Genomic DNA, 18,325 nt, shown 5'->3' with positions numbered 1-18,325 from the left:
AATAATTTTTTCTTGTTTTAAAATAAATAATTTCATAACTTTAACCTCAAGGTTCAAATCTGGATTTGGACTATTGGGTGGACAATATAATTTTCAAAATATTTAAACAGGAAAAGAGTCAACTTTTCTCACTGAAGAAATCCAGGCACAAAACTGGTTATAGGCCATGAGTCTACCATATTTGGCAAAGAGTAGGTGACAAATGAGAACCATATAAGAAGAAAAGACATCAAAAGAGCAAGCAGCATTTTTTATTTATTTATTTTTTTGTGGGTGGACAGATGCAGAACTCTGTTTAAAAACATGAATGAGGAATCTGAAGGTGGTAAACAAGGAAATGAGAAAGGACATAAAAGGAATCAATGAAACTGCCCTTGAGGGACATCTCTCTTAAATACTAAACTAAAATGAACATGAATAGTAAAAAGGAGCCCATACCGCCCATATGGACTCTGGCTGAAATACCCTTAAGGGAATTAAGTGCCTTACACAAAAGAAGTCTTCAATCCATTTCATGTGCTACTACTGTACCTTATCGTAGCCTCAAAGACTTGAACGGTGGAATCTTTGTCAAATGAAACAGTGTTGATCACTAACTTGACTGCTTTCTGGAACTCAGATGAATTTCCCATTATCTTTAAACAGAAGAACACAAAACATGACAGCCGCTTGAAATTGAAACTACAATAGACACTGTACCGCCTATGGCTTTGCTGCAGTGGAAATGGAAACACAGTTATTTCTCACATTATACTCCAGGACAGACAGCAGGCCTGACTCCTGCCACTCACTCAAGGATCCAATCTCCAAGTGACACAAGTGTGTGAACAAACATTCACAGAATCAACCACTGGAATGTCTGGGTTCCCGCCCCCTCTTTCCCCAGTCTCGGAGCTAACCTTTATTTGCAAGGCAGAACAATTTCTAAAAGTTGTGGAATGCGAGAGAATAATTCAGAAAATTAAAATGTGATTCTATCTCTGCTTCTCAAATAAACCCAAGACATCTGGAGAACTAACTGACCTTGCTTGCCTTCCGGATGTGTGAAGATTTTGAGAAACAGTACTGACAAAACAGCATCAAATCAATGACATTTAAAACAAAATAGGGCCTTGGGAAATAGTTCAGTGGGTAAAAGCATTTGCCAGGCAAGCCTGATTGATGACCTGAGTGCAGATTGCCAGAACCCATGTAAAAAGAAAGCACAGTTTGTCCTATGACATCCACATGAAAATTGTGATACAAACTTGCCCCCACATACAAACATGTGCACTCACGTATGGAAAAATTAATGAACGTTTAAATAATAAAAACATATAAACTGTCAGCTCTATGACTAATATAAACATTAACATTCCTATCTGTGGTGTGTAGTTACAATGCCATAGCATGTTAGTCCCTCCTAAAAGGTTAGAACTGTCATAAAATAGTATAGCTTAGCCTAAGTGATTTGATTTCACCCAAATTTCATAACTACTTTTCATAAGGACATGCACATATACATCAATCAATCAATAATGAAATGGATGGACAGATAGATAAATAATAAAACCAAGGAGAAATGACTCTTCAGACACTCATTCTTTAGGGTGTGCCTTATCTTCTACTGTACTGGTTTGCTACGTGTTTCTCAAATCATATTATTTGCTTAGGCACAGAGCAGACATGTGCTTTCTGTTTTCAGTTCTTTCTTTTTAAAAGCTCATGCAATCTTGTTCAGGTTTCATGCAATAGTCATGGGACTATTTTCCCCTGAGAGTTCTTGCAGCATATCTACAAACATCTGTTGAAAATGCTAAGAAACAGAAAACAAAAAAACCTCAACTTAAGAACACCTGAGAAATGAGCCAACTTACTAACACATTCAAGACCAGAAACTCTACAACAAAAAAACCACCAAAGGGTCTGTTTCCTCACAGATGTTCTCCAAGAACAAGCTCTGGTGCACCTGCAGGACTGGTATGATCTCAGATCAAGCAGGGGAAGGTGATGAAATCCAGGCACTCCGAGGTACACCCTGTAAGGTGTCACATTAGAGAGCCAGTGAGCGGATAGTAACTGGGGCAGAATTGCACAGGCCTGAGAAAGGCTGACTGCACAGAGGAGGGGCTTCCCAGAATCTTAAAAATGCTGACATGTGGCTCACACTTCTAATTCCGGCAATCTGGAGGCTAACAAAGTTGAAGACTCTGACTCAAAGACCAAAACATTCCCCTCATTTGTGCAAAGTCCTGAGATCAATCTCCAAGTCCACCATAATATATATTATAGGGCCATTAATATATATATATGTGTGTATATATATGTACTATATACATATATACATAACATGTATGTACATACATACATATATACATATGTAAGTATATAATGTATATATACACATATATTATATATATTATACACATATATATTATATAGTGTATATATATATTAATATGCATGCCTGTAATAACATCACTTGGAGGCTGAAGCAAGAAGAGTGCTGCAAGTGTAAGGCCTTCCTGAACCTGAAGGGTCTCAAAACTTAAATAAGGACAGTAATATAGCCCGCCACCCACATGCTATGCCTTGTGTGCACACACCACAATATAGGCATTAAACAAATGTTCTAAATTTTTTGATTGAGTAATTTTTAAACCTCAACATAAAATTTTAAAAATAAAAATAAATAAAATGCTGTTTTGTGATGTGGATCTCCAAGGGTCCAAATTTCTCCAGTTTGTTTGGGAACAAAGCTATTCGAAGAGTGTACCCTTAGAATACATACTGGACCAGACTGGATTAGAATGCATTCACGTAAACAACAATCTGGAGTCCTACTATGTGCCACTTCCTGTCAAGTGTAATGGCAACATCTCTGTACTGAGCAAGCAAGGGGACAGAGAAACATAATGGGGATGAACAAGAGGTGAACTTTCTTAAGCTGTACGAGCACTTTCTGACCCTCTTTCACAACAGCGGCTGAGGCAGCCTCTAGCAGCGTCACCACAGTAGCACTGATTGCACTGCACTTACTTGTCTGGGCACATTCTGAGAAGGGATGGTGGAGTACTTAATGGAGCAGCAATCACTTCAGAAGGAAATACTGGGAGACTGAAACTGCTCTGCAACTAGAGCCTAGAAGGAAACCCAGCAGCCCTATTAGAAGAAGGGCCCAGTCCTGTTTCTGCACTCTATAAAAGGAAGGCGCACAACATTACCTCCAGCTGTTTCCAAGCTCTGTAATTCTACTGCTAGCAAAATGCGAGACAATCACGGTGTAAACTTAGCTACCCTACATCTTACACAAGGAAAGCAAGCAAGAGTTTGTAAAAGTACTAAGGAGATTATAAAACACTGGAAACATCCCTTGGGCACCGTGATCTCTGGTGCTAGGCCATGAAGCACACAGACACAATCTGCCTGACAGATGTCCAGTGCGGTGTTTTGTATTTATGTTTAAAGGTCTCCAGCCTACCAGGGTCAGTGAGGGATGCCAAGGGACAAGAGGGTAAAGCAGTGTGCCAGCTGGCAGGCCATATCTAGAGTGAGCAACAGCCAAAACCAAGAAGCAGTAAATGACAGGGAGGTTCACAGAGGAGGCCTCATGTATGGGCAGGCACCCAGCACAGACACTGCTGGGTAGCCAATACCTAGAAGCATTTTGGGGTAACTTCTGACCCTAAGATCCTCTGGGATTCACTCCTGAAGTACTGTGCAGTAAGTTAAAAAGAAACGGCAGATTCGTAAAAAGGAACTAAAAGAAAATTACCCTTCAGAATGAACCCTTTAGGAGAGAGAGCCTCCCAGCTAAAGCTATGACATTAAAGTTAGGAGAGATAAGTGTGTGGTAGGTGGGGTCCCAGGAAGAGAGGCAGACCACACAGTTCCAGAAAACAAACAGAGGCACTGACTCTTAGAGGGTCTTAGAGTTATGGGCATGTTTCCTGCTCATGACTTAGTCTGGTCTAGGTGTGGGACAGAGAGATGGGTACTCAGTAGGATCAGAAACTTATCTTGCAGCTGCACAGGGGAGGAGGAGGGACTGAGAGACACTGTGCTCTTTCCTTCTTGATGAGCTCTGTTCTAGAGACAAAGCTACAGGAAGTTGTGGCCTGCTTTCTGGAAAAGAGACATGGAGGCTACAAGGTCCATGTAGAGGTCCATGAAAATGTGAACATCAAGCTTCCTGATCCTGCCGCCATGTCATACTTTCCCACCATTGTTGACTACCCTCTGGAACCATTAAACCAAAATAAACTCTCTCTCCCTAAACTGATTCTACCACAGCTACAGGAAAGTACCTAAGACAAATACCTGTGAAATAACAGACTACTAAATAGTAACAGTAACTAAATAGTAACAAAATCCTCCAGACCCCATTAGTACATACAATGGTTTTCTACAAACTAACCATGCATTTCTTACCTACCTTTAAAGGAGAGTCACACTTCTCCTCACTTAACCTTTGGTGCTTTCTTGCCTTCCCATAAAGGTCATTAAAATAAATAACACTCATCAAAGCCTTCTGAGTACAGCATTTCCTAGAATCCCCATTCCTAGGGGAAATGAGGAAATACAATAAACCCCCAAACACTTTATCTTAATTATCTTAATTAAAGAAAAAAAGGCTGAACACTTACTGCAAGTGTATCCAAGGCATCAACAAGAGTCAGGGAGTAATTCCCTAGGACATCATTGATGTTCAGATTTGAACTGAAAAAGAAAGAATTAAAATTAAGCGAAGGTATTTTATGATTAAAGTGAAAGAGAAAAAGGACCATAAAACTATAAACACCCATCAGAAACTGAAACTGCTCTCAATGCATATGAAGCAGAAAGCAACTGTAGGCAGAGAGTAGGGTAAGGGCCTTCTGTGTCTGTGTGGAACATCGGTGTCTGTGGTCACAGGAGGAGGAGCTGCAGCACCACAGAGACTTCTGTCCAGAGCAATAGTGAGAAAGGCCACGGGGAAGTTTGATACAGACTGTCAACCATTCCGGATCTTTAACCTTGCCTGACTTCAAAACTCTCTTAATTTCACAATCATTAGAACTGAAGGAGGAATCCTGCCATATGACCCGACATTTCTTCATTGCTCAAACTATGACACACGGTGAAAACTAACACACCTGGAAAGGCTGGACAAACGGTGAAAATGACCTGGTGTAGCTGAAGAAGTTCAGATCATGGACTTTTCACTGACTCCCTTGTCCCATTTCCACAAAGCCAGAAAATTATTACAAAGGCTTAAAGGGAAAAGAAAATAATAGTAAAAGAAAAAATAAGACAACTATTTAAAGACCTCATTAACTACAGACCAAAGGAAGAAGGCCCTCCTTTCATTTCCAGCCGCAGCTCTGTTCACATCTGGCACCCCCCACCTTCTCGGCATGCCACCCGCGCTTGCATCACCCTAAAGGTCCTTTCCCCGCTTCCTTCCTAGGAAAGAGGTTTTAAGGGTCACATCCCATAGGTGCAAATGGCTCGCCCTGCTGTGTCTCTAAAAGGCCTTTTGGGGCTGCAAAGATGACTCAGTGGGAAAAGGCACTTAAAGCCAACCGTCAGAACCTCCACAGGACTCACAAACTGAAAAAGAACCCTGAATCCAAGCTACCCTCACCTGCACACAGGCACCACAGCACACACTACACAAACTACACACACACACACAAACACAGGATTAAAATGAAAGGCCTTTTGTGCTTCATTCAGCAGGAAATGGAACTTTCATAAACAACTTCCACATCTGACCTTATCTGGACTTCCCAGTGGCTCTATTTCATGTGTGTTGGATACTGAGCAGAAGACAAGCAACATATGGAAAAAAAAAAAGTTCCCAGAGGGGGTTATGTGGGAACCACAGCAACCAACAGCATTGGTGGAAGACTACACTTGTTCCTTTTATTTGATTCTCTGCAGAATTTCATATGATGGCAAAGGCACCCTCAGGGTGAGGGCTATGGATTCAAACAGGTCACTCAAAGGCAGTGCCGAGGCACACAGGAATTGCCAATGGTTGGAGGAGGGTCAAAGCAGACATGCTCACATTTAAGTGTGTCCTCAAGAACACTTGGCTGAGTTTAAATATTTAACTACAGGACTATGCTGCTCAGAAACAGAGTGAGTTCCAAACACCCACCTCACCAACATGGTGCTCCTATCAGTTAGCACCCCACCTGAAAGGAATGAACAAGAAGTCCATATTACTACTCAGCTGTAGGGCCCTCTCCTGAGCTACACCCTAAACTGTAGCAAGTGCCACCCTCCCCAGCTGCCCAGAGTCCAAGGAAGGCACTGGTAATCTGGGGCACCGGGCTCATTTCCATGCTTACTGTGCTTTTTCCTCTCAGTCCACACATAGAAGGGACACAGTGTTCAACTCCTTAAGAGCTGGGTACACAGCTACTGTAGAATGCTTGCCTTGCATGTTAAGATGCTGGGTTGGAAGCTCTGCATCGACCCACCCCCCAAAACAACAATAGCTCATCAATAATACTGGCCAAAAGCCAGTAACAATTTGTAAGTGTTACCTGAGTTTGTTTATTTTTAAATATATTTGTAATAACTGTGATAGTTCCAACTCTAGTTAAGAAATCCACTTAAAGATCTAGAATGTTCACTAGAACATTTTGAATTCTTTTCTACCAAATAATCCCAGCACTTAGGAAACTGGGGCAGAAGACTATAAAGTTCCTTGCTTACACAGTCTGACTATGTCTCAGGAAAAAAAAAAAAAGTAATAGAAATTATCAAAATGGGGGAACAAAGTAGAGAGTGAAAGAAAATTTTGATTTCATAAAACAACTGTTCCTGGTTCAACAGCATCTGAACATTTCCCTGCTTCCGTTTGTCAGCCCATCCTGCAGAGAATAACACAGCTCTGCTCTTTACTGACAAGGCAAAAACCAAGGGGACAAGTGCGCCCAAGTAAGCAGCCGGTTAAACCACAACTCAGCACCCTCCTAATTCATTACGTGTGAATGAAAGTTTGTAGCATGACACTCTGAAGTTCTTATTACCTCTATACAAACAAACAGAAGAGGAAAAGGAAGAGAGGAGGAAGTAAAGGACAGAGACCATGACTCGCCTATGCTAGGAAATCTTTGATCCTGTAGCTACTAAAATCAAGCAGGTGGGTGGGGGGCAGGGGGAGAGTGCTGCAAATACTCAACCTGTAACAGCTGTTCAGAATTTTATCTGTTCGGTGTGGGCTGAAAGGTAAAACAAATAGTCCCTGAGCACTCAAGGACTTGGAAATCCAGAGGGAAGGAAAGGGAACAGGAAGGTAAATAAACATGGTTCTCAAAGCTGAAATTCAGAACGAGCAAACCAAGCAAAAGCACCTTCCGTAGCTCAAGGAACACTTGAACTTGACTGAAAGACTTTTGAAAAAGGAAGTCTAGAAGAAGCTGTGTGTGCGCGTGTGTGACAGGCACACACACTCGTGCATGAGAAGAAGCTTGTGTAGGATTCCAAGTGTCCAGCTGCCTCTCTCCATCATAGTCCCTTGAGAGAGGGCCTTTCAGAGAACCTGGAACTCACCAGGCAGCCAGCAAACCCAGGCAGTCCTCTGTTCTCCACCCCACAGTGTCTGGGTTACAGACAAAGGAGTGACCACACCCAGATTTTTACATGCTTGTTAGGGATTCCAACCTAAGTCTTCCTACACAGCACTCTAACCCAGCCCAGGAAGCGGCCATCTTAAACTAGAGGTGCCTAGGAACACAGTGGGTGAGGAACCAATATTTCCTCTGTTCATTTGGAATTTTCTTTTTGTTTTAAGAAGCGGTAGGATCGAGCATGGTCACAGGCCAAACCCCCAAATTTATAAGCCTCCCACAGGATTACAGAAATATCTAAATTTTACCAAATGTTTCAATTTGGATTCTACAACCCAACAGTAGCCAGGGGCTAGAGAGAGACTGGCTGTTTTTAAAGGGTTCAAAATCTGTTTACTTCATGTTAAATCAACACAGGGCCCAAGTTTATCAAGATAAGCATCAAGAAAGAGCCTGTGATAACAAGATATGACACAGCCAGGCAAGGTGGCCTGAGCCTGTAATCACAGGACTTAGGAGATAGAAGGCGGGCTGATCTGGAGCAGAGGTCATCCTTGTTGCCTATTCAGTCGAAGGCCAATGTGTATGGTATGTGAAACCCTGCTTCAAAAAAGAGACAAGCAGAGAGAGAGACAACCAGAAAGAGAGAGAGTCCACATTTTGGCTTTATACTGTTTTAGGTAATTTCTAATAGCAGGTTCATTCTTTTTAAAATAATATTAGATAACAATAATGAATATATTTGAATTATTTAGATCTGAAAGCTGTTTTCTGGGCGTGGTGAAAGTACACGTTGTAATAATTCCAGGCTGAGGCAGGAGAACTGTTAAGTCTGAGGACAGCCTGGTAAGCTCTTGTCTCAGAACATTTTTGTTGTTACGTTATTTTTTTGGAGCAATCATATCGAATTAAGGGCCTCCTACATGCTAGGCAAGTACTCTACCACTGAAATACATATCCAGACCTCAAAATAAAATTTTACTTTTTAACATGTGTTCGTGCATGTCCATGCGTGTGCATTCATCCACAGGGAGACCAGAAGATCACCTGGAGCTCCAGTTATAGGTGGTTTTGAGTGCTGAGAGCAAACTGCAGTTCTCTGTAAGAGCAGCAAGCACTTTTTCATCTCTCCAGCCCTCAAAGTCTAGCCCTTAAAAGGGCCAGGAACATAGCTTAGTAACAGAAATCTCTTATCTGTAACTAATGTGCCAGCCCTGGGTTCAACTCTCATTATTAGAAAAAAAAGAAAGAAAGAAAAGACAGTTACGCCTTTTTACACTTTATTCGGGAAATGTAAACATATCCCACTTGTTCAGAGTCACAAAAGTGCAGGCTTGAAACACTCCTAAAAATGCCAAAGCTTCGGAGGAACTATACTACAGAGAGCAGGTACAATATATGTAACTAACTAAATAAATAAAAAGTAAATAAATAGCTTTCTCTTCCTTGAATTGGCCAATATGAGGCTCTGCTCAAGGCCACAAAACCCCAGTGCTCTTTCACTCTGTCAAAAACACAAACGCTTGCCAGCTGTAAGTGTAATGCCACCATGGCGGCTGATGCCGTCATCGCAGGTGTAGAAGGGACTTCAACTTCTACAAACCGCCACTGCACAAAGCAACCACAACACTTACCGTCAACCTCTAAAAAGGCCTATGCCCCACAAGATGCCCCTGGGACCAACAATTTCAACCAACCACCATCACCTCACTTGGCTAAAGAGCCCCATGCCCCAACCCTAAAGGTTCCAGAAAGTGCTTACTGCTTATTAAAAAAAAATAGTAAATAAATAAATAAATCATTAAAGCTAAGCCTGGTAACACAGGCTTGTAACTCCGACTACTCAGGAGTCTGAAGCAAGATTGCAAATCCAAGGCCTGCGGGAGCTGCAAGTTCAAAGCCAGCCTGTTCAACCTGGCAAGACTGTCTCAAACTGATTTAGTCCAGCAGAGGACTACTTGCCCAGCATGCACAAGGCCCAAGCGTAACAGGCGCTTAGATGTTGCTTCTGCTGAAAAGCTGGCTTCTCACGTGAGCCCACACAGTAACTAAAAACAAGATCGGTCTCCTTCCCTTTGGGTCATCCTGCTTTGTTAATCATTCCAGGAGAGCCTCTCTCATTCCTGAGACTGAAAGCGTTGTCTTAACCCTGTAGTCATCTTACATTCCAGATGATGAGGAATATTGTGTATGAGAGGCAGTTCCCTAAGCAGATCACCTTACAAGAATTAGATTAGCCCCTCAGCTAGGTGGCTAGAAACAGATTAGCAATATGCAGGCCCCCCTTGCAAGACCTGAGCTGATACTGTAATGGCAGAGACCACAACTTGATCCAGATGGCTTAGCTATACATCTCTCACACACTCTACACCAACCCTTCCTCTACTGGAACCTAAGGCTCAAGGCACGACCATGAAGCCCAACTCACAAGACAGTAGGACCCCTTATTTGTTCCTCTTCCCAGGAGGTTAATTAAGTCTCTTTACTCTGCTTTGTGCCAGTAATTGTCTCTTTAATTGGCACCTTGGGATGAGTGGCCAAGCCCAGCTTATTAGGACAGCTGGAGCCAGGGCTTTTACTATTACACTCCAATTATGCTAGGAACAATCCTCAGCATGAAAGACAGAAAGACTGACAAACCTACAGAGGAAAGAGAGAAAGAAAAGACTAAAAGACAGACCAAAGAAAAAGAAAGAAAGAACGACAGCCAAAGACTGAAAGCTAAGAAAGACTGAAAGATCAACAAACCAAAGAAAGAAAGGGGGGGGCAAAAGAAGGATAAAAAGAAAGACACGTTAAGGAAGAGTCACTTTCTGAGGAAGCGCTATGTATCAGCACTGCAGTTCCTAGCCCAGAGGAGAAGAGAGAGACAATGAGGTCTAAATGAAAGGATTCATGTCATGCTTAAGGTTCAGTTGGAAGTATATCAGAAATACCCTGCAAAATAGTCAAGGAAGGTTGAACCCAACAATAGTCATCTATAGATTTTCAAACCTTTTTTGGGTCTTGATGTCAAGTGTTGATGAGTCTTTGGAACACAAATAAAAATATTCTTTGTAAAATAATAATAAAAAAAATCCAAATTAGGTACACACTTAAGTTGTAACTTTGAGAAAGAAAAAAAAAAGAAAGGAAAGAGAGAGAGAGAGAGAGAGAGAGAGAGAGAGAGAAAGAAATAAAGAATGAAAGAGAATTATGTATTGCCATATGTAGGAACTGACAGAAAATATCTACTGAAAATAATTGGTAGGATTTCTCAGTTTCCCCTCCCACATTCAATGAAATATATTCTCACAAAATAAAGGATAAAAAAAGGGAGGAAAGAGGAGGGGAGAAGAGAAGAGAGGGGAGAAGTGGGAAAGCTGGAATTGAAGAAAACACAGTCATAGGTACAAAGTCTCCTTGTGTTTCTTCCTATAATCCCAAAAGGACGAGTGTCACTTCACAAAATGTTAGTTTTCCCCCCAAAGAAACTCGGAGAAAATACATTTATATAAAAGAAAGAAGAACTGAAAATTAGCTCATCTGTGAAGAACTGCGTGGAGCCATGTCATGCGTTCAATTCCCAGCACTACTGAAAAAAAAAGCAGGAAGAGAGACGGAGGGGTGATGTGGTTAGGCAACACTAGTTCATCCGTCAGCTACAACTATGAAAAGACCCCGTCCCTCTGTGTGGCCGCTCCCTTGCTATTAACTCATCAGGGGGGCAATTTAAGGCACCACTTTACACACAACCATCCCATGTTTAAAGCTCTCCTTGCCCTTTTGGAGTCATAGCTAGCTTTCCTTTAACAAAAAAACAAAAATTTTAAAAATGTATTGGAGAAGGTGTACATGCGTGTCGGAGTATGTGCCGAGGACAGAGGACAATTCTGGGGAGCCCCGACAGTTCTCTTTCTCCTTCCTCCATGTGGGTCCCGGGGAATCAAACTCAAGCCGTGAGCTCTTACTGACTGAACCATTTCAGCAGCCCGTAACTTTCCTTTTAGAAACTAAGAACCCTCCACAGCTTCCCACAAGGTGAAGGAAAACACATACGCCAGGTGTCCAAGGGTACCCATGTGTAGCGCCAGGACAATGAAGAGCCCAACTCCACTCCCATCGAAGCGGAGGGAAACATCAGTCACCAACCGGCCTGACTGGGTCCAAGGCAGTGCACACCCTCCAGGAAGGAGGGCCTTGGCTGGCTGTCCTGCTCTCTTGGACTTTGAAGTCCACCAGAGTAACCCTAGAACTCCACCTTCCCCTACGTGGCTAGTGGGCTGGGTGGACTGGCTGACCTTCTGACGGTACCATCACCCTACTGGTGTTTACGATGGCACCAAGCAATGTCAGTCAGTTCAGTGCCTCAGAGACCATCCTTCGAGGATCGAGATCGCAAAGCTGGGCCAGGCACCCCCTTCCCCATCCCTCCCAGCTAGCTCTCCGCGGCCTAGGCAGCGGACCCAGGGAAGGAGAAACGCTAACCTCTCAACCCACCCACTGTGTCCAACACACAGGATGCCCCCTTTCTGGGAACCCGCTCCTTAATTTTTACATTAAAAAGCTTTGGGTGTGGCATTCTCATCAGGAGCGGGGAGGGTTCGTTCTGAAGCTATGTATTCCAAGGAAACCCTGTAGCTAGACGCCACTCAGATAATGTGTCCATCTGGACCAGCTGTATCCCTCGCCTCTGCGACTGTTTCTTCCGGTCTCTGGCCCTCAGTTTCCCCACCCGCAACAGAAAACGACGGGGACAGCTGTCCTTTAAGTCTGGAGGGTCCGGGAGAATCAAGAGGACCACAGTGCCCCGGACGGCGGGGAAGAACCCCGGGCTGCGGCGGACCCTAAAGACCCTGGCGTCCCCTCGGGGAGCCGGAGGGGCGGAAGGGAGTGCGCCGGGCGTCCGGCGGGCGCGGGCTACTCACGGATCTCCGCGGTCCGGCCCCCGGCCGCGGCAGTGGATGGGGTTGAGCTCGTCCTGCGGGAAGGCGTGCGCCATGTAGTTGTCGTAGCCGAAGACGAACATGCCCCGCGCCAGGTCGCGCATCTGGGCACGCAGCTGCGGCGGGAAGGCGCCGCTGTAGCGCCGCTCGTACTCGTCCGCGCCGCAGCCGCGGCCGCCCAGAGCGTAGCCCCAGTGCGGCGCGCCACACACTCCGGGCCCCGGTCCCGGCTCCGGGCCCCGCGGGGTCTCGAGCCGCCCCTCCGTCCCGCGCCTTGGCCGATGCAGCCAGGCCGGACCCCCGGGCGGACCCACAGGCTCCGAGCCGTCGGGGTCCCTCAAGCGCTGGAAGCCGAAGCTGAGCGGAAAGCGCTGGTAGAAGCCCATGCTGGGCCCCAGCCCGAAGACCAACCAGAGCACTGCGTGGAGGCCGAGGCGCAGCAGCACCAGCCCCAGGACGAGCGCTCGCCATTGCATGGTCGCGCGGCCGCCGCGGGCATTATTTTGAAGCGCCGGGCGCGTCCCTAGCCGACCGCCGCCCCGCGCGTCCGCCCGGGAGACCGCTCACTTCCCCTTTAAGGAACTCCCTCGTGACGCACCAGGAACTGGCCCATTGTCCCCCGCCCCGTGGCCCGGCCCGGCCCGCCAGGCCCCGCGTTCGCCCGCCGGCCGCCCGGGATTGGCCTCGCGCGGACCCGGCCTCGAGGGGCGCGGCCGGGGACTCCCTCCCGCTCTATAGGTCGCCGGGACCCCAAGGCCCCGCCCCGCCGCCGGGCCACGCCCTCTGGGCGGATCCCAGTCGGGTCCAGCTGGCGTGGCGAGCCTAGGTCGCTCCGGCTTTTTGGGGGAAGAACTTCCAGCCAATGGAAGCGCGGCAAGGGAGCTCCTAGAGCCGGACACTGACGCGGCCCCTGACCCGCCCTAGCTCCGGTAAATGGTGCCCCTGGGCGGAATGTTTCTTGGTATGAGGATAGATGGGAGAAAGCGCCTCCAGGTCTGGAGTATAAGGGGTGAGAAAGTTAAGGCCCGTGAGGCAAAGGTACCTGCGCATTTTTAGGAATGATTAATTTGGTGGGAGTGAGACCCCATCTCTCTGGCTCAGACTGCCCGAAATGCCATCCAGTTTTTGTTGTTGTTTTCTGGAACGCCTTAACTTGGAAAAATCATGATACTTTAGTATACTCCGAGAACCCAACCCATCTCAACAGGGCGAGGCGAGAGAACTATCTAAACATCTCTCCTGTTCTTCCCGTCTCCGCAGTGTAGGGCAGCAGCAACTTTGGAAATATAGGGCAGATTTGGAGTTTAAATCCTAATGCCTATAATTAAGAAGGTTAGATTTCATTTCTTAAGGCTTTCAACGCGGGGAGCGTCTGTAAATGTTTTTTTGCCTTCCCTAAGTTTCACCTTGTGTCTATCAAACTTAAAAAGGGGAAGTAAACAAGTCACTAATCATCAAGGCAGTGATGGGGAGGATTTCAGTCAGTCTTAGCACATTCTCCTTCCATTTTCAGGGTCATAGTAGTTCCTGCAATGTGATAGGGTACAAGAGAGCAGCTAGCAACAGTGAAGGTCTTTGGGTTAGCAGAGGGTTTTTTGTTTGTTTTGAGAAACAAAGGCCCAAGCAGTATACAAAGTAACAATAATTTTGAAAATATTTAAAAAGTGACTGGGGTAATTTCTGGAAGGCCAGGTCCTTTCAGCTCTAGAACCTGAACTATTAGATTCCATCTCCCAGCAGCTGACACAACTGAATGTGAGCATTAATGATATGCTTTGTTTCCTCCTTAAGCTACTTTTGTGCAAAATTTAGACTAAATTCATCTTGCACTCTAGTGAGCTGTCAGCCACGCTGATGACAATGCCTGTTCTCACATTACAGAGAAGCCCTAATTTAAAAAAAAAAAAAGTCTAACAATGATAGAAAACCAACCAACTTATGAAAAATGCCTTTCATAGCACAACAGACAATAGGTGCCGGCAGAACAGCATGTATTCCTATCTTACCTTCATAGAAAACACTAAAAATGGAGTATGTGAGTGGCCCTTTAGACTAGGACTTCTCAAATTGAATGTAGCTGATGAAGTTGAGACATCTGTATCAGATAATCCAGCCTTAAATATAAAAACAAAACAAAAAAAAAACTGAGACAGAATCTCACTACCCAGCCCCAGTTGGCTCCAACTTGTGATCCTCCTACCTCAGCTTGCAAATGCTGAGATTACAGGTTTAAACCACCATACGTAGCTTTAAAAAAAAAAAAAAAAAAAAAGTTTTTCCAACTACATTCTCATAAGGGCATCACAGGATTGATATGAAAATGTCACTTTCATTTTAAGAACAGCTTTACTGTGCAGTTCCAAAGAGACAGCTGAGAATCCAGTCAGAATCTTGCCTGAGCAACCCTGCTAAGTTAGTTTCTGCAACCTGTTTCCGAAGCTGCAAAATATTCCGTTTTAAGATAAGAACAGTACTTATCACAAATTCTCATACACTCAAATAAAAGACTTGCAATAGTGGGCCCTGTTAATGAGATTTTATTTTGTATGAAGAAAATAAGAAACCGGTATGTTACCAGGCAGAGGCAACTTTTATGTGGGTGAGGTCAAGACAATGTCTTGTGGACTGTTAATTTCTAAAACAAGTGACTTTACTTATTAAAAGTTAACTTTTTCAGCCAGCTGTTGTGGCACACACCTTTAATCCCAGCACTTCAGAATCACAGACAAGTAGATTCCTGTGAGTTAGAGGCAGCCTGGTCTTTTTTTTTTTTTAAGATTTATTTATTTGTTTATTATTTACATGTACACCTGCATGCCATCATTCTAGACGGTTGTGAACAACTGCTGGGAAATGAACTCAGGACCTTTGGAAGAGCAGCTAGTACTCTTAACCTCTGAGCCATCTCTCCAGCCCCGTCTGGTCTTTATAGGAAGTTCAGGTAATCAAACAGTGAAACTATGTCTCAAAAAAGTTAACTTACTAAACAACATATAACAGAGATGAGCAATTAACGGCAACACATACCTCAAGTTTTACTCAGGATGCTAAAGCTGAGGCCTGCCTTGACACCAAGACTATGACAAGCCTGAGCAGCCCAGTGAGTCCACTGCTCCAAAATAAACAAGCAAAAGGCAGTGAGCTTCCTTCCTCTCCACCAGTTCTAACTGCCATACCAAATGCTGCACCCACACGTTGACCTTGTATGTACCACACCCCCAGCTCTTTTTATTATTTATACTGCCACAAAGAGAAGACACCTTAATGTTCACTCTTTATGTGAACTGTGTCAAATGGTATAAGAGACAATAGCAATTTGAGTTTCTCTTTGCAGAATGGGAATAGAAGTTATAAAATTAGAAATAGTTATAAAACACAGAAACAAAATAACCCACTGGGTGGGACATATTGTGTAACAACTGAGGACAGACCACTGTTGCAGATGACAGCAGGGGAGTACAATAATGACCAACTGGCTGATGTTCTGCTTCCCATGTCAAAAGCGAATATCAAAGTCACTTGGTTCTCTCCTCACCTCGCTTGTATTTTCTAAGTCTTCCAGGTTTCTCAAGCTGCTGAACCTACAGCAGCTACTAAGTGTTACATATTCTAAACAGCTTAGTCCCAAATTCCTAGTAGGAATGTGTTTCCTCAATGGATACAGAGTAAAACCACCTGTAACTTGTGCCTTTCTAAGAATGTAAGCCTGTATGTTTTAACAGCACTTCCTTCTAAATTGTTGCATCTTTCTATAAACTAGCCCTTCACTACAATAAAACAAGTGGTGAAAAGTAAACATTTTTATATTTTCAAGTAGATGGCACATAAAACACTGTCACTAAGCATGTGGGCACTGTGTGTCTGCTCTAGCTACTATCCACACTTCTAATCTGCCAGAATGGCTGTGAGTGTCTCTGTTAAAAATCCTCCTCACTGGAAAGCTGGGTCTTCAGCAACTCAACAGGGACACTACCAGTTAGTGACAAAGAAAAGAAAGCATCCCCAAGTGTCAAAGTGACACTCTTTTCACGATCAGGCTACACTAGCATGTTAAGCTGAAATCTCTTCCACACATCCCATCCTTTTACCAATGCATGATCTGTAAGGGCCAGCAAAAGGAGGCTGGGCTATCTTTCTTCCCTCCTGATTTGTGCAGGGAAATCTGCATTACCTAAGTGTGGTAATTCTATTTTAAAATGAAATAATCCTGCAAATGGGATCTTCTGCTGTTACTATTGCTACTATAGATTAAAAGTCTACATTGCATTCTATCTTGAATGTCACTGACCTGTTTCTGTTTCCCTAACACCACCCAAGAGGCATCAATGACAAGAATATCTACTCTTATTAACAGCTCAATTTTAAACATAAATCTGGAGGATATTTACCAACAGGAAACACCTGCCATGGGCTGTCAACTTGTAAAACAGCTAAGCTAAAGAAGTCTGTAAGGCCACTATTTGCATGACTATTTTCTTCCAAAGTCTTCTGACTCACAACTGTACACTGTTGGAGACAGAACATTCAGTTTTCGGTAAAATGTAAATATGTAAAACAACAAACATGGTTTCCTCACAGTGGCATATTTTCAGAGTGAAGCACTTGGCCAGCAGGGTGTTACAGATTGGTACCTTCATACCTCATTTAGGTTCTGCCCTTCAGACCTTCTGAGAGGCTGTAATCACCAAATCAACCTGATTCAACTGTAGACGCAAAAGGAAGTCACTTTCTCAGTCAAAAATAAAGTGCACTAAAGCAGCCATGGCCCAAAACATCCAATTTACTTATCACGGTCAAAAAGACTAATTTGAGAAGTCTCTTTTTAGCTACATATGCATCATCCCAGCACTCATGAGGTTGAGGAAGGAGGATCCTGAGTTTGAGTCCAGCCCAGGCTACAAAGCAAAAACTTGTCTCAAAACAAACAATGCTTTGAGATAAACTTTCCATTTTTGAACTAAGCTAAATGTGTACTTTGAATGTCTTTCCCAGCTCCATCCAGACTCACATTCCTTGTTACTACCAATTTCACATTTAGTAAATTCTTGTGATAGAAAAGCCAAATCATACACATTCACACACTCAAACACACACACACACACACACACACACAGTAATATAGAATGACAGTATGTGAAAGACAGCCTAATTTACTTAAACCATTTCTACAATGGCTTGCATTTTTAAAAAGATCAACACACCTTACAGTTCAGATGATAACATATTAGCAAAATGGGCCTAAGTCCTTACTCTAAAAATAGGGCTTTGAAAAAACAATGTTTATTTCTTCTTGTGTATGCATGGTATACATACCTAATATGTATATTCCCATGGGAGTGTGGAGATGTACACTCTTGGACTCCAGAGGTTTATGTTGAGTATCTTCTGCAGTAATTTCCTGCCTTATCTATTGAAGCAGCACCTCTCAGATGGACACAGATCTCACTGATTAAGCTAGTCTAGCTGGCCACCTTGATGCCCTGTGCCCCTGCCCCCACCACCAACCAGGCTCTCCACTCCCGGGATTACTGGAAAGCCATCACACAGATGCTTGGTCAATCATCTACTGCTAGGGGTTCCAACTCCGGTTTAGGAGGCAAGCGCTTAACCCAGCAAGCCCTCTCCTCAGCCCCAAAACAGCATGTCTGAGCATTGAAACATCTGCATTCTGAAGTAAACATGTCTTTGGATTTCTTAATTACAGCTTTGGTTTTTTAAGCTGGATGGGATGTAGCTCAGTGGTTGAGAACTTTCCTAGAATATACAAGAATTCATATGCAAGAGTTCAGTTTCTGGCAGTGTAAATTTTTAAAGTAAAGTGGATGATAAAACTCTTTACTAGTCCCTACCCCTGAA

The 18,325-nt window shown here is 43.9% G+C and overlaps 1 protein-coding gene across 1 annotated transcript in view; it reads right to left on the bottom strand.

The window, feature by feature from the left end:
• Edem1 (ER degradation enhancing alpha-mannosidase like protein 1) overlaps window positions 1-13,098 on the bottom strand; it is a 30,829-nt gene extending 17,731 nt beyond the window's left edge. The window contains exons 1-3 of the mRNA XM_021643221.2: window positions 12,452-13,098; window positions 4,626-4,698; window positions 532-635 (exon numbers count right to left, since the gene is read on the bottom strand). Coding sequence (XP_021498896.1) covers window positions 532-635; window positions 4,626-4,698; window positions 12,452-12,945 — 671 coding nt within the window. The 5' untranslated portion in view covers window positions 12,946-13,098. The remainder of the gene's footprint in view (window positions 1-531; window positions 636-4,625; window positions 4,699-12,451) is intronic.
• Window positions 13,099-18,325: the final 5,227 nt, after the last annotated feature.

Source organism: Meriones unguiculatus, chromosome 5 (assembly GCF_030254825.1).
Source record: "Meriones unguiculatus strain TT.TT164.6M chromosome 5, Bangor_MerUng_6.1, whole genome shotgun sequence".
Lineage (NCBI taxonomy): Eukaryota > Metazoa > Chordata > Mammalia > Rodentia > Muridae > Meriones > Meriones unguiculatus.
The sequence above is the reverse complement of the archived record's forward strand: the minus strand, read 5'-3'. Positions and strand labels throughout refer to the sequence as shown.